The sequence below is a fragment of the Peromyscus leucopus genome, chromosome 4, assembly GCF_004664715.2.
Source record: "Peromyscus leucopus breed LL Stock chromosome 4, UCI_PerLeu_2.1, whole genome shotgun sequence".
Taxonomy (NCBI): domain Eukaryota; kingdom Metazoa; phylum Chordata; class Mammalia; order Rodentia; family Cricetidae; genus Peromyscus; species Peromyscus leucopus.
Window position 1 is genome coordinate 142,221,178 of NC_051066.1, and position 13,236 is coordinate 142,234,413.

Genomic DNA, 13,236 nt, shown 5'->3' on the forward strand with positions numbered 1-13,236 from the left:
AATGTGAATGCGATTCAGAGACTAGAAACAATACAACCTCCATGACAGTGCCAATTTTCATCAATTAGCCACGACAAACAGAACATTCACTGTGATACATTTAAACAGTGGTCCTGGTAGTTCACTGGTCCTCAGATATTCAGCCCTTTCATCCTTTTAAGAAACTCTGGTTCATATGGTCACACTCATATGACTATGTGGAAAATTCAACACAACAGAAACAAAACCCAGCAGAGAGTAAACCATGTCAATTTATTGGCATAGTCAATTTATCAACAAGGGTAGTTTTGTCCCCAGGAAGTGAGGTTGATTTCAATCTGCTATAACAGGTACCCACATGTCTTCACCTTGACGATTCAGCAGTTCATGCTTCAGTCAGGGCCTAGGCAGAAAAGAGAAAATGCAACAGTTGCTAGTCTGCAGTGCCTTCTTCACATCCACCATCAATGAGAGAGCCCGCATACGCAGCCTGCAGCACAACAGTGGCAGCCTGCAGGCACATAGCCTGCCACAGGCACACAGCCCGCCACAGGCACACGGCCCGCCACAGGCACACGGCCCGCCACAGGCACACAGCCCGCCACAGGCACACAGCCTACAACAGGCACACAGCCTGCCACAGGCACACCTGAGTCAATTGCTTCTACAGCTCTGTCCTATGGCCTCCTGCCCTCATGCTGGCGGACATTAAGATAGGGGCCACACTTTGTTTTCAGGAGCCACACAAGCCTCTCTGAGCCCGAGGCTCCCACAGTCATAGAGGAGTCAGCCACAGACGGCACAGTGACTGCAGGTGAGATGTTCTCAGCTCCCTGTGGAGAAGGAACAGCCCAACATAAACGAAGTTTTAGGGGTCCAAATTCTGAGACGAGACAGACCCAAGAAAGGGGCTCAATTTAACATATGCACTCCCTGGTTACAATAAAATATTTGTAATTCAAGATGAAAATGAAAAGTGTTTAGGGGAGAGAGTTTCAATCAGGCACACCGCTCACAGCACAGGCTTTGGAGCATGAATGTCATGGGCTGGGCTGCTGCTGCGGGGCTGACACATTTCAAAAGCAAAAGCAAATGAAGTCTGAAGAACATCTCTCCAAAAACTTGCCTTGCTTATCTTTGAAATAACAATGTAAATAAAGTAGCTGGGAGATCAAATCAGTCTGGAGAACCACAGTCTGAACTCCTCGACTGTGGAGAACTGCTTCGTCATGGCAGAGGACTGCACCTTCACATTCCCAACACCTCTGCACAGGTAAAATGAGCCAGGCTCTCTGAAAGCATAAGGAACTCTCTGAAAGCATAAGAACAGGGCTCATCCAGGGCGAGCAGCCCTTCCTGTTTAATGAAATGGCAAGACCCTGCTTGCAGGTGTGCCCGTATGTTCAGGAAGAAGGGATGTGTGAGGGCAGCAGCAGCCATGGGGGAAGGAGCATGCAGAGAACAGCCATTTCTCAGTCTCCTGACCCGTTACATAACTCCAACAGCAATTACAATTATTTGATTTTGTGCAGATAGATGAACCAGGTTTAATTAAAATAAGGTGGTTCTCTATCCGAGGATTGCTAACTGCACCGAAAATCAATGTGCCAATTATTCTGCTTGTCAGGGCTGCACAGGGACTCTTTCATCATGTCAGGAGATGTCTAAGACCTGTACACTCCAAATCATCGCTGAGTAACCCGTGTCCAAAGCCACCAACTGGGAGGCAGAGTCTCAAACTAAAGTGAGTTTTGCTAAGCTCTCAAAAGTTGAAGAGGCGACCCCTGACAAAGCAGGGACTCACCGGCTACTCCTTCTTCACTTTCACGATCTTTACGCTGCTGCCAGAAGTCTTCTCAGCGTTGGCTTTGAACTCAGTCTTCAGGGCATCCCTCACTGCTTTTGCACAGATCTGGGAGAACCGGATGTAGCTAGCAAAGTGAGAGAGGATACAAGGCTTATTACCAACAGCTACACAGAGGTGTCACTATGTGTGGTATCTTGGATTTCTTCCCATACTCTTAGTTTTGGCTGGTTACTCACTATGGCAAAATTGGATTGAGAACTGGGAAATACCAAAAATAATCTATAAAAAGGAGACAATCAGAAATGTGCCCCCAGATTAGCTGGTATTTGACTTAGAGATCCTAAGTTTTCTTCTTGGCACTGTATCTTTTCATAGTAATTTAAAATGAAGGATTTTTTTTTTTTTTAAATGTAGGAAAGTATAGGAAACAGAGCAAAATGTGAACAGCTCTCATATGAATGATTCCCCAGCTCATTTCTGTATTTAAATAGTTTTACTTACATTATTCTTACAGCATATATGCTGTAATGTTTTATATATATATGAAAGAAAACTTTTGAATTAAAACAGTGTTTTTTATGGTCAATTATCTAAAGGCATTCTTGAAAATATTAGATTTTGTCTCTTGTGTGTCACTGAAAATACCTCCTAATCAAGGTGTCCAAGCTGAACTGAAAGTTCTCAGAGAACATCAACCAGCAAAGGGCTCACAGGCAGCTCCTGTGTGACAGACAGACTTCGTCTGTCAACACCTTTCTCTTCCAAAATAGTACTTTTCACTTTTCACACTTTCTGCAATCAGGGATGGGTGGTGGCTGTGTCTCCTGCTTTAGGATTTATTTGAGGGGCTCAGGAGCCAAGGGCTTAACCTTCCCCTTCCTTGTGCACCTTCAAAGCAACAGAATAAAAGTAACCCCTGGCCTGCAAGGGGCTGGGAGGCGGAAAGCGAGGGGTGCAGGTGTATGGACGCCATGGGAGCTGGCTTTCCATGTGGTACTACTACCGGCCTACCATCCTGTCGTTCTACAAAACCTTGCTCGACTCTGGCGGGGCCTTGAGAATGACTTTCTGCAAGGAGACTATCAAGGTGTACTTCCTGGAGCAGGGAAACCAAGTGTGACACCTGACCCACGGCTCCCATCACCGACGGGGGGTGCTAACATGGGCTGTGGCAGAGCTCTCCAGTTTGGGGGCTTTCACTTTTCCTCACGACTGGGAAAGGTCACTGTGGTCACGACTCGTGTGCCCCTCCTCCTGTGCAGGTGAGGAAGACTCAGGTCAGCGTGGCCAGCCCTGGGGTGCTGTGCACGTGGCCTTCACGGCGACCACGCAGGCAGCGCAGGCTTCCTCCTTCCAGGAGCCGCGACCTCAGTTTGGGGCCCGTGACCCCGTGACCCCGCGGCATGCCTTGTCCACGGCGACGCCATCTTGGCGGGTGGCCGCGTGGCTCGGCCGTCGCGCCGGCCTGCTGTGGCGGGCCGGGCCTCCCCAACGCTGCTCGGGCCTACCTGAGTCCAGCCTGCCGCCAGTACGCCACCATGGTGTCGCGAGCGGGGCGTGTCGGGCCGAACCGCCGGGTCGCTTCAGAGTCGCCTCAGCCGGGACCGGCCGCAGGAAGGTCAGGCCGCTTGAATAGCGGAAGGGGTGGGGCACGGACCCGCCAGTCACTGCCTCACCCCGCCCTTGTCAGGGTCGGGAGCCAATAGGGGCACCGGGCGCGCCCGCCCATTGGCCGAGCGGCTTCCGGAAACCGCGGCCGCACGGACAGCTGGGAAAGCGAGGCCGCTGCGTCCCGGTCACCTTCCCAGGTGTAGTGGCAGAGGGCGGGGCCTCTCGAGCCCGCGGTCAGACAGCCCAAGTTTGAGTCTGCAGGTCAGCGTCTAAGGGGCAGGACGGTGGCCTCCCCAATTTCGCTGGCTGTGCATTTGTATTTAGACAGCCATTTAAGACGGAACTGTATTGCAAACTGAAGTTTTATATAATTTTAAACTGAAGTTTAAATAAAAAATCATTAGGGTATCAGATCCTTTCCAGAGCAGGTGTGATTCATAGAAACCACACCAGATTCTTTGTCCAACACTAACATTTAGTAGTGTTCTGCTTAGCTGGAATGTTATTCCACTTGTCAAAACTAGCTTCATTTAATTCATTATATTTAACCTGCTTTTATAAATGTCCAAAGAATTCTTAAGCTAAGCAACCTTTTAAAGTAGGAGGACAAGAATTTTAAAGCCATTTAAAAGTCTCTGTGGTTTTGCATGCGTATTAACTAGTCTCTCTAGGAAAACTAAGAAGCCCGTCCCATAAAAGTCAAAAGGCAGCCACCCCTGACAGTAGGCATCAGCGCAAACACCAGAGCAACACAGATTGACAACCTGTGCCTTTTTTCACAGCCATCCTCGGGCAACCCAAACCAGCACCAGTCTCCCAGGTGTTCCCTCAGGCCACCGTGTTCCCCCCACCCCTTCTGTTCTCACCCAACACCCTGGTGTTAAAAGTACTGCTGATCTAGGTGACAGTGATCTAGGTGACATTTGAGTCTCAAATGATGGACAGCTCTTGCGTAAAAAGATGTTTTGTGGTCATAATTACCCCCCAAAGTAATTATATTCAAATAACCTGACATATCATGTCTTAGCAATTACAAAACCATGATTTTGACATGTGGCAATTTATAAGTTAAGTAAATGTGACATGCTAAGAGATGTGAACAGCTGCTCTTTTGTCTCAGGCTTCTGTTGAAGAGTGATGCCACACTCAGGTAATGACTTTATTTTCTCAGTTAACATAACCAGCCCACAGTACAGCATGCAAATCACAAAGTACAAATTCAAGAAGGGAATGCCTTTACTAAGTCACAAAACTTTGGCAAATCAATACAGTACCCGTTAATACAATAAAATACTATTTTTGCTGGAGTCAGAGATTACCTTAGTGATAATTTTCACTCCAAAAATATCATTTAAATCCAAATCCAAACACTGGTTTCCAACAGGGCAAGTTATTTTATACAAATTAATGTCATTTGAAATTATACAATTTCTCTTTTTAAAGGGAGTTCCTCATGCAGGTGGTTCTAGTTCACCGCATCAGTCTCAATACAGACGCCAGGGCAGCTGGACTGTGTTCTAGTTGGTCCGCAGCCAGGTAGTTTTCCAGTACCTAAAAGGCTCTAAGATTCTCCCTAAGGAGACTCGATCAACATGGATTTCTTCTAAGTACTTAAACAACAACAAACCCGTTAACTGTTCACATGGACACAAGACTCTCCTCCAGTCAGTTCCCTCAAGCCCTCCCACCACAGACAATCACTTTGATTTAGAAGCTCTCCATCTTTTGATCAAAAGTCACAGCCTTACCCCAGCTCATTAAAAAAAAAAAAAAAAAAGAAAGAAAAAAAAAAAAAGATCTACCTAAAATAGCGGTATCTTTTAAATAACATAAATATGATGTCAGCCTGAAGAGTCCTGGGGCCCTGTAGCTGCACACCAATTTCCATTGTCATTTTTCTACCAACGCTGCTGCGGCCGCCATTGGTGTCCTTATGCTTCCTCTTGCTGATGCTGTCAATTCTTCAATTTCGGCGTTCAGTTTGTGTATCACCCATTCCATTGCTTCTCGGCCCTTAGGAAGTGCAGGAATTTATTGTTATGAGAGCAAAGGTATATGAAACGAAGATGGCAAGCAGGATGAGGGGGTGCTACAGGTTAAACCTCAAGGACAGATCTCTGGCCCTTGCTTTCTTTTTCTTTTCAGTTATTATTTACCAGATACCAAAGGCCTTGTATGCAGATGTTCTAGAAGAGCGTTAAGGTTGGATGGCAGGATGTCTCAATGACTGGGATTGGAGTGCTCAAGCCCCTTTTCTTTGTATCGACACTGCAGATCAATCATGCACGCACCCCGATCTGGCCCTTGACCCTGCCCCCACTAGCCCTCTTCCTTCCTGAGGCTCTACAGTTTCTTGAGGGATGAAGCGGGAGCACTTCAGGCTTCCTGCTGAAGGCCTTTGCACGTTCAGCTCCCCCACCCCAATGTTCTTCCTGGATGCTGCTCGCACCGCCTGCCTGCCTCCCTCCCTCCCAGCACCGGGCAGAAACACCAATTATCAGACACTCATTAAGCACTCACGCCTGCCTTTACTTTTCCTTTCCTAGCGGAGTGCCGTGTGATTAATGCTGCCTTCCTGAGTCCTCTGATGGCAGAGCACATCTGTTTTGCTGCCTGCATATTGAGCGTGCCTTGACGGAATGATTTGATGAAACATGTCAAAGAAACAATGTGTTGGGCATCTTCCCCTAAACTTATTGTTTTAACATGAGGGTCATTCCAATGGAGTAACAAGTGGGGGGGGGGGCGACTTGCTATTTTATGTACAAGACACACATGTGGCACGTGTATCAGATAATTTCATGACGGTGGTCAGAAGTAAAAACGTCTAAAACTGATGGGCATCACAGACTATTGCCAAGGACCAGCACTTTCAGCAGACACAGCACTGTTCACATGCAAGCATGTCTACAGTAGGCCAGGCCCGGGCTGATCTCGATGCTGGCGTGTTGACAGAGCCCACACAAACACTGCCTAATGTTCTGCCTCTCCCTCCAGAGTGGCCAGTCAGCTGCAATCAGCACAAGCCTTTACAGGCAGTGAACCTGGGGTGAGGAGCACTGAGGAGATGGTGCCTGGCCCACTTACTTTGTTAGCGTTGGAAGATATGGTGCTTGCCATGAGTCCTTCAAGGTAGCTGCTGAGGCTGACCCCTTTCACGGTGATGATGGCTTCCTGGGTCAGGACAGTTCTAGCAAAACAACCCACAGCTTTAGATGACTCATGGTTGATTTTCAAAGAGTAAGACACAAGAGCACTTCACCGAGTCAGACCACCACCCCGCCTTACTCACTTCTCTGGGTCCTGGGGGTGCGGCCTGTATGTGAGCCTCTCGTCTACGGAGACCATATTTGTAAATGAGATCTACAGGGGAGGAAAAAGTCAGGACACTTTGGAAACCAAGATTAGAAAGATTTCTAAAATCAACATACAACTCTAAATCTTATTTACTAAATGCACACACAAAAAAACCTTTAAAAAAACCATCTTGGCATTACTGGGAAACTATAATTTAAATTTCACTATTTAAATTTATACTTAAATTTCATCAAACTTTTATTTGGACAGGGAGGTGGCTCCACAGGTGAAGAAAAGTGTTTCCCCTAAGCCTGATGACTTGAGCTCTATCTATCCCTTGGTAGGAGAGAGCTGACTCCCATGGCAAGCTGTCCTGACCTCCTTCACATGCTTTCCTGAGCATGCCCCTCCCCTATACTCTAAATGTAAAAAAAGAAAATGAATTTAGGAAGTTCAGGGCTAGGGTGTATATAGTACCTCCCCTCCTTTATTATTATTTATTTATTTTTAACTTTGGGATACTAGGGGATTGGACTTTGGGCCATCAACATGCTAGGAAAGTGCTCTATCATACCCCTAGCCTTTAAAATAAATAAGCTGAATGGTGGTGGTGAAGCCTTTAATCCCAGCACTCCAGAGGCAGAGGCAGGTGGATCTCTGAGTTCAAGGCCAGCCTGGTCTATAGAGCTAGTTCCAGGACAGCCAGGGCTACACAGAGAAACCCTGTCTTGAAAAACAAAACAAAACAAAACAAAACAAAAACTATATATATAAAATATATATTATATATATAGTTATTAAAGGAGCCTCTCTTTATGTTGCCCCAAATAGCCCTGAATGCAATCTGTAGTCATGCTGGCTTTGAATTTGTGATTTTCCTGCCCTACAGGCATATACTACTATGTCCAGCCAGATACTGCCTTTTGATAGCATATACCCATGTATATATTTCATTTGTCATCCTAGGTCAAAGAGTGAAGAATGAAAACAAAGAAGGCAGGACTCACATTAGTGGACTTGAGCTCCATCGTCTTTCTTACCGGGTCAACTACAGAATGCTCTTGCACGTACGTTTTTGTTCTTGCGGCACCAATAAGCTACAGGCAACACAACAGTTAGGAACCAGAGTTTCCAGTCAAGCACATCCATCTTTCACTTTAAGGTACAGATGTGTTAATTATGCTGAACCAAAACCTATTGGAGCTAACAGGGACTTGCACACAGAGGAAGCCAAGACTGCCATATGCCCTACTTAATGACTTCACCAGAGGCAATCAGTAACCAGCTCGCTGATACTGTGATGTTATACTCGCCATGGTGTGATGCTGACGCAGGGAAGGGGACATCTGGAAGCCAGAAGACCCCGGGAAGCACCCTGTCTAGCAGGAATTCCGCATCAGCCAGTGTCTCAAGCAGCCCAGGGAGAAGCCCTGCCCCACCCCGATTGGCTAGATAAGAAAGCAGGCCTCACAGCTGAAGGGGGTACATCCACAACAAGTACCCCTCCATGGGTGCGTCCCAAGCCCACCCTCCTCTGCTGTGGTGGAAAGCAGGCTCCTTCCTCTTCTGAATAGAGACCCAATACAGCGTCTTGAGATCCAAGCGCCACCAGTGTATCACACCAACTGGCATTCTAGTTTGTCACTGGCTCACCAAAGCTTGATGGTTTGTCATAAAAACAGAACTACTTTTACATGGAGAGAAAGTACCAGACCATGGCCTAAATGTTGAACAGCAAGCCAAACACAATTCTTGTCCCTTCATGTACACAACCTACAAGGGCCTAATGTCACCTAAGAGCTAGGACCCAATCATTGTAAATTCCATGACAGGCCTTAGACCGGAGCAAAAGCAGGAAAAGATGTGACCCCTTCTCCACTGAGCCAGCCTCCTACAGCCATGGTACCTTTAGGAGGACTGAACAGTATTTCTAATTCACCACACATTCCTAACTTCTTTATTAGAATGTAATTTCAACATGGCATCTGAATGGAATATGGTAGAAGGTTCCAGCACGTTCCCAGGCAGGGCATACTTACGGACTTCACAATGGAAGGCAGGCCCCACTCTGTGCTGAGGAGTCTATGGCTGTGCAGCTTTCCAGAGGGATCAACATGTCTGTCTAACACGTCAACGCCAACCACGCTCGGGTTCATGGGGTTTGGGTATTTCTGCATTGCAGCTGTGGTGACCATTTCCCATGGGTGGCTGCAGACAAACCGGAAATGGCCGATGAGGTAAGCCATTCTTCTACCACAGCGAGATGTGCTTTAGAACGGCAGCAAGTTATGCTGGGAAGTAACTTTTGGAGACACTGAGCGATGATGATTTTTAAATGTGTACAGACTTTAGTGTGTCCAGAACACAGACTGTATGGCACACCAGATGCCTAAGAAGCAAACCCTTAGAGAGGCATGCCTCTCACTCAGTCCTTCCTTAATCTCTCCTACCTACCACTATCCACAGGTAAGAAGAATCAACAACCTAGAAAAAATGTATTAAAAGATGATGTTTAATCTTGTGTCTGACCTCAGTTCTGTTGTGGAACATTATTTTAAGGTTTATCACTTTGGTTTATGTTGTATTTAACTCTGTGAAGCTGTGTTACTGTGCCTGTCTAAGACATCCGATGGTCTAATAAAGAAGTGGCCAATAGCAAGGCAGGAAAAGGACAGGCGGGGCTGGCAGGCAGAGAGAATGTATAGAGGGAGAAATCTGGGAGAAGGAGGAGCCAGAGAAGGGGAGGACACCAGGGGCCAGCCACCCAGCGACACAACTAGCAAGCAAGCCCTGGAGTAAGAGTAAGATTTATGGAAGTCAGAGAACAGGAAAAGCCCAGAGTCAAAATGTAGAAGGGATAATTTAAGATAAGGAAAATGGCTAGAAACTACGCCAAGCTAAGGCCAGGCATTCATAATTAAGAATAAGCCTCCGTGTGTGACTTATTTGGGAGCTGGGTGATGGGACCCCAAAAGAGAAAAAAAAAACCATCAAAAAACAACAAACAAACAAACAAAACCCATCATACCATCGATTTATGATTAAGCATTTTGTTTTGTTTTGTTTTTCTTTTTAAAACGGGATTTCTTTGTGTAGTCCTGGTTGTCCTGGAACTAGCTCTGTAGCCCAGGCTGTCCTTGAATTCAGAGATCCACCTGCCTCTGCCTTCCAAGTGCTGGGACTAAAGGTGTGGGCCACTGCCACCCGGCTGATTAAACATTTTCTTTATCAATATAAGTAGCATTGTCCGTTGTCATTATCTTTCCTCCATATCTGGCTTCAGTTCAGAAAAGGCCACTCACTAGGAAGTGCCAAGGCTGTAATGACTTAGCATGAGCACCTGCCCATCACTCCAGTGGCTGAGAACTTGTAGCTGCTTTACTTTCTTGAAAAAGGCCACAAACCTATTCCAAATGTGCCACACTCACACCTGCCTTCTGGGCATAAAAGGCACTCACTTTTCAGGAAGCCCAGACGAACCCAGTCAGTTCCAAAGCTGGCTGGTCCATCTGTAGTCTGACCCCACCCCTTTCTATACTATTTATCTGTGCCCTTGCTCTCTGGAGATGGATTTCAAGCTACACCCTCGGCCACAAACCACATTGCTCTTGTTAATCTAAAAGCAGAGCAGGTGGGCATTAATCCATTTCAGTTTTCTGGAGAACCAGGCTGACAACTACACCTTGTCAACAGAAGAAAACCTCAACCCCATTCATTTTCCAGAACCATAGACAACCAGTGACATGGGTTTTAATGTTTTCATTTGGTCAAGAATATCCTATAAACAAGCCTTAATTTCTATTTCATCTCAAGCCCCATTCCAGTCAATGCAGGTCCGCTTCATAAATCGAAGCAGCCCCCAATGGCAGTGATTTGGGCAAGACCTGACTGTCACGGACACACGGCTCTCCAGGTCAACTTAAACAGCACCGTTGACCTAGCTCAAACCTCACCAAGGGCACACACCATGATCACTAGTGTTCCAGCAATGAGTTTTAGCTTTATTAGTAAAAACATGACTATGTGAAAAAGACCCCGGCAGACATTCATAGAGCACCAGAATCCTGGCCACAGCTGGCTGACCTGTCCCATCTCACCCCTGTAAATGGGAACACTGTTAACTGACAGGGGTGGCAACAGTTATTTTGGACTCTTATAAAAGCTGTGCTGGGACATACTGTTCACGCAGATGCTGGAAGACTCAACAAGCGACTCCACACTGAGTGCTAATAATATGCCACGCCTCAGAAGTGCCCAAAAAGTCCAAGATGTATGTATGAAGAATGACTCGGGGTTCTGCTTGAGAGCAACCTTTTCAACATGGAACCATGGAAATGGACAGACATCAGGACTGCACCTCAGGAGGTGAAGTCAGAGGCTCAGGGGCTCCCCTGTTTGCCATTCTGTTTGCGAGACTCCACCTGCTAAGCAGTCCGGGCTGCTCAGCACATACCATGTAGTTCTATGTTCAGGCTAGTCTCAGACTCATGGCAATTCTCCTGCCTCAGGCTCTGAAATGTTAGGGTTATAGGCATGCAGCACATCCTGCTTAAGATATAGGGGTGCCATAAGTGTGTGTGGGCTGGGCCCTTGATTGGGTGGCTCAGCTATCTGGAGAGAAAGCAGTGCTGGGTCTCTCCCAGGGTACTGACAGCATTTATTTGTAGATCTATCTTCTAGGAGACAGGCATTGGGGCGACAAAAAAAAGACTAAGATCACGCATGAAGATTAAGACAGGAAGGCCGAGGACCAAATTTCACGGAACACACACACTGGTAGAAAGGTGAGGAAAAGGTTCAAGGGCAGAGGAGTGGAGAGAGGAGACAGGCTGAGGGAAGAGTGCTGAGGACCGAAAGGGAGGAACCAGTTCTGCACATGGGACTTGTTGCCAGCAACTCTAAAGCATTCAGATCCAGAAGAGGACAGGGGTGTAGAATCCCTTCTTCTGAAATAGACCATCAAAGGCTGTGACCAGGTTACTATAGCCCTATGGCCCCACAGTCCCAAAAGTGTTGATTCCCTTCTGGTTCCAGTATTCTGTCCTTATGGGGCACAGGACACTATCCACTATGGAAAAATGTTCACAACTTCTTTTAAAATTGCCCTCAATTTTAAAAGAATTGGCCTGCCGAGATTAAAACACACCACAAAGCTATACTATTAAAAGTGTGGCAACGAAGGCGAAATGAAAGAGCCCAGATCATCTGGAAGTGAATTCAAATGTTAAGTCAACGATAATTATAAGGTGACATTTTACAATAGAGAACAATGGGTCAGTTAACCAAGGAATGCTGGAACAAGGGGTTGGCGAGGGGTGAAAGGCCCCGTGGTATCTTGTAACTGTGAACCTGGGTAGTGTAATTCCCAACACACCACAGTCTCTGGTCCTGTTTTCCATTACAAGTTCAGAGAACCATAAAGGTATGAATGGGTGTGATGGCAGAGATGGCTATTTGCTCAACTGTCATGGCTCATAGAACGGGAAACCAAGGTCACAAATTATCTGGAAGCGCAAGCCCTGGTCTCCAGACCTCTGGCTGTTTCTCGGGCTGACTGTCACCAAGGTTGGCATCATGGTGGCATTGACTGAGTTCATCAGGAAGAAGAACCTCCACCTGGATGGACGGCTGCCTGGATGTCCGTGGGAGGTCCATTGAAATGGGGGGCCTCAATCAGGCCACCCCGGGCCACCCTGGGTTCAGTTGGGATACCCCAGGCCGCCGTGAACCCGTCGGGGTTCCGTCAGGCCACTCCAGGCTACCACGAGGCAGTCGGAGCTCAGAGCACCCTAGGCCACCATAAGGCCGTCGGGGCCCAGTGCTCTGCGACCCCTGCGGGAGTCACTTCCGGGTCAGGCCCGACGGCCGGCTTCTGTCTTCCGCCAGTGGCGGGGGGCCCCCGCCCGGGGTCACGGAGGCCCTAGCTCGGCTTGGGGTCGTGACCTTGGCGGTCCCCGGGTCCGGAGCTCAGCCCCGCTTGTTCCGTCACCCCCGATGCCAGGAAGCTCCCCGACGGCGCCGGAACCGGTAGCCGCGCCCGCACTCACTCAAAGACGTGCTCCGAAGTCCAGATCTTCATGGTGCCAGCCGCCGGCCCGGTGTCCCGCGGCGTCCCGGGACGATGAGGCACAGAAGTTCACCGGCCCCGCCCCGTCCCGGCCGGCCGGCCTCGCAGCGCGCAGGCGCCGTCGGGCCCAGCGCGAGGGCGCCCGGAAGTGCCGTCCCGCGGCCCAGCCGAGCCGGTTAGGCCCCGCCCCTCGGCACAGCCAGGCCCCGCCCCTCGCGCGCGGCACAACTAAGCCCAGCCTCCGTGAGGGCTCAGTGCGCCGGCGCAGAGCTGGAGAGCTCGGAGGCCGGCGGGCGGGCGCCGTCCTGCGCATGCACGGACCTTGGCGGCGGGAGGTTTTGCGTTTGGCGGGTTCCTGAAACATGTCAAGTGTTCTCTTTGGACGTGGCCAATCCTGGCGGCGTTCACCAGAGCACACTTTCGTGATGTTGTCTTAGAGAGTTCGTCCCACCTTTTACTTAAAGCTAAACGACTG

The 13,236-nt window shown here is 48.3% G+C and overlaps 2 protein-coding genes across 2 annotated transcripts; both read right to left on the reverse strand.

Annotated features, from left to right (window-relative positions):
• Positions 1-233: 233 nt before the first annotated feature.
• Atp5f1e (ATP synthase F1 subunit epsilon) lies at positions 234-3,440 on the reverse strand. The gene is made up of 3 exons (XM_028855785.2): positions 3,295-3,440; positions 1,784-1,910; positions 234-382 (listed from the first exon to the last, which is right to left on the reverse strand). Exons 1-2 carry the CDS (start codon positions 3,324-3,326, stop codon positions 1,787-1,789), a joined length of 156 nt encoding a protein of 51 aa, XP_028711618.1. The 5' UTR covers positions 3,327-3,440; the 3' UTR covers positions 234-382; positions 1,784-1,786.
• Positions 3,441-4,519: 1,079 nt separating this feature from the next.
• On the reverse strand, positions 4,520-12,894 carry Prelid3b (PRELI domain containing 3B). Its single transcript, XM_028855784.2, has 6 exons — positions 12,742-12,894; positions 8,734-8,902; positions 7,702-7,791; positions 6,690-6,760; positions 6,485-6,587; positions 4,520-5,410 (listed from the first exon to the last, which is right to left on the reverse strand). Exons 1-6 carry the CDS (start codon positions 12,771-12,773, stop codon positions 5,288-5,290), a joined length of 588 nt encoding a protein of 195 aa, XP_028711617.1. The 5' UTR covers positions 12,774-12,894; the 3' UTR covers positions 4,520-5,287.
• Between the last annotated feature and the right edge of the window lie 342 nt (positions 12,895-13,236).